The sequence below is a fragment of the Perkinsus marinus genome, assembly GCF_000006405.1.
Source record: "Perkinsus marinus ATCC 50983 genomic scaffold scf_1104296955978, whole genome shotgun sequence".
NCBI lineage: Eukaryota > Perkinsozoa > Perkinsida > Perkinsidae > Perkinsus > Perkinsus marinus.
This window is the reverse complement of record NW_003207625.1, coordinates 1-1,167: the sequence shown is the minus strand read 5'-3', so window position 1 is coordinate 1,167 and position 1,167 is coordinate 1. Positions and strand designations below refer to the sequence as shown.

The window sequence follows — 1,167 nt, the reverse complement described above, 5'->3', positions numbered from 1 at the left end:
CCCTACAGTCATCATTGCCCGCAACATTTTCTCTGTTCTGGGGATCCGGCTCAAGTCTGAGAAGGTGCGTATTCTTCCATATCTTGGATGCTGCACCACCTCCACCCAGACCCGAGTATCATCGGCCCAGTCCTCCGAGCTGACTGGTTCTCCAGCCAGCGTGCCTGGGCACGGGGCTGTACCTTTTCTCTCAGTGTGTTCTCGGGCGGTAGCGTGCGCGATGACTCCTTTCATAGAGCGTGTTGTGGAAGACGGTCAACCCCGCTTAGTCGCCTACTTACCAGCCATTGAGAACGCCAATGTTATCCTCACCGAGCTGCTAAAAGACGTCTCTCGCCCACCGATGATGCCATCATACACAGTAAGCTTTTAGGAATGTCTGCTCTCGGTAAGGCCTCTCTGGCCTCTGACAAGGATGTCACTGTCGGTTGTCAACCGGTACTGATCGACAAGTGGGACCAATCGAACCGTACTTCCAAGCAATGTACATTTCCTCTCAGCGATGCTGAGCTCAAGAGGTATCGCCTTACTATCGACTGTCGCCCACTTAACAACTTTCGGCTACTAGTGGATGCTGACGCTACCTTTCTGTTCATGCCGGTCGACGATGCTCAAGGCACCAGTTGCAAGGGTAACGAGGAGCACGTCTACAAGCAGTATCAGCGCGGTGCCATTGTGCTTCTGCATGATATTCCGGGTGAACACACGGGTTATTGGAGTAAAGTTCATCTCGAGGATGCCTACGGTGCTCTCCGCGTTTCAACTGCTCTCTCACGGCTGTCCGGCACTGTCAGTATTAACTCTAATGGCCAACAGTATGTATAGAGGTTAAGAAGCCTCGCTCAAGGCTGGCGATGGGCTCCACTATAATTTCAACTGGCAATGACCACTATCATGGATGGAGATACTAAGCCGGCCCTTGCCAGAGCCGGATTGAAGGCCTCAGTCATACATGTTCAAGACGATATCTTGATCGCCAGTTGTGACATTGACGCCGGTAACCGGGCGTTTATTATCGTCACTGATATTCTACAGCGACGTGCTGGTTTTATCGTCAATTGCGTCAAGCCCCAACCTCCTGGGAAGGTCGCTGGCTTCTGTGGTCTCCAACTTTGTGCGAAGATCTACCGGCCTACGCCAAGCCGCAGGGAGTTTACTGAAGCCACC

The 1,167-nt window shown here is 52.6% G+C and overlaps 1 protein-coding gene across 1 annotated transcript; it reads left to right on the top strand.

Moving 5' to 3' along the window:
• Positions 1-375: 375 nt before the first annotated feature.
• Positions 376-825, top strand: Pmar_PMAR026662 (hypothetical protein; the record flags this gene model as incomplete). The annotated part of the gene is made up of 2 exons (XM_002775317.1): positions 376-452; positions 501-825. The coding sequence occupies 2 exons, from the start codon at positions 376-378 to the stop codon at positions 823-825; spliced, it is 402 nt and encodes a 133-aa protein (XP_002775363.1).
• Between the last annotated feature and the right edge of the window lie 342 nt (positions 826-1,167).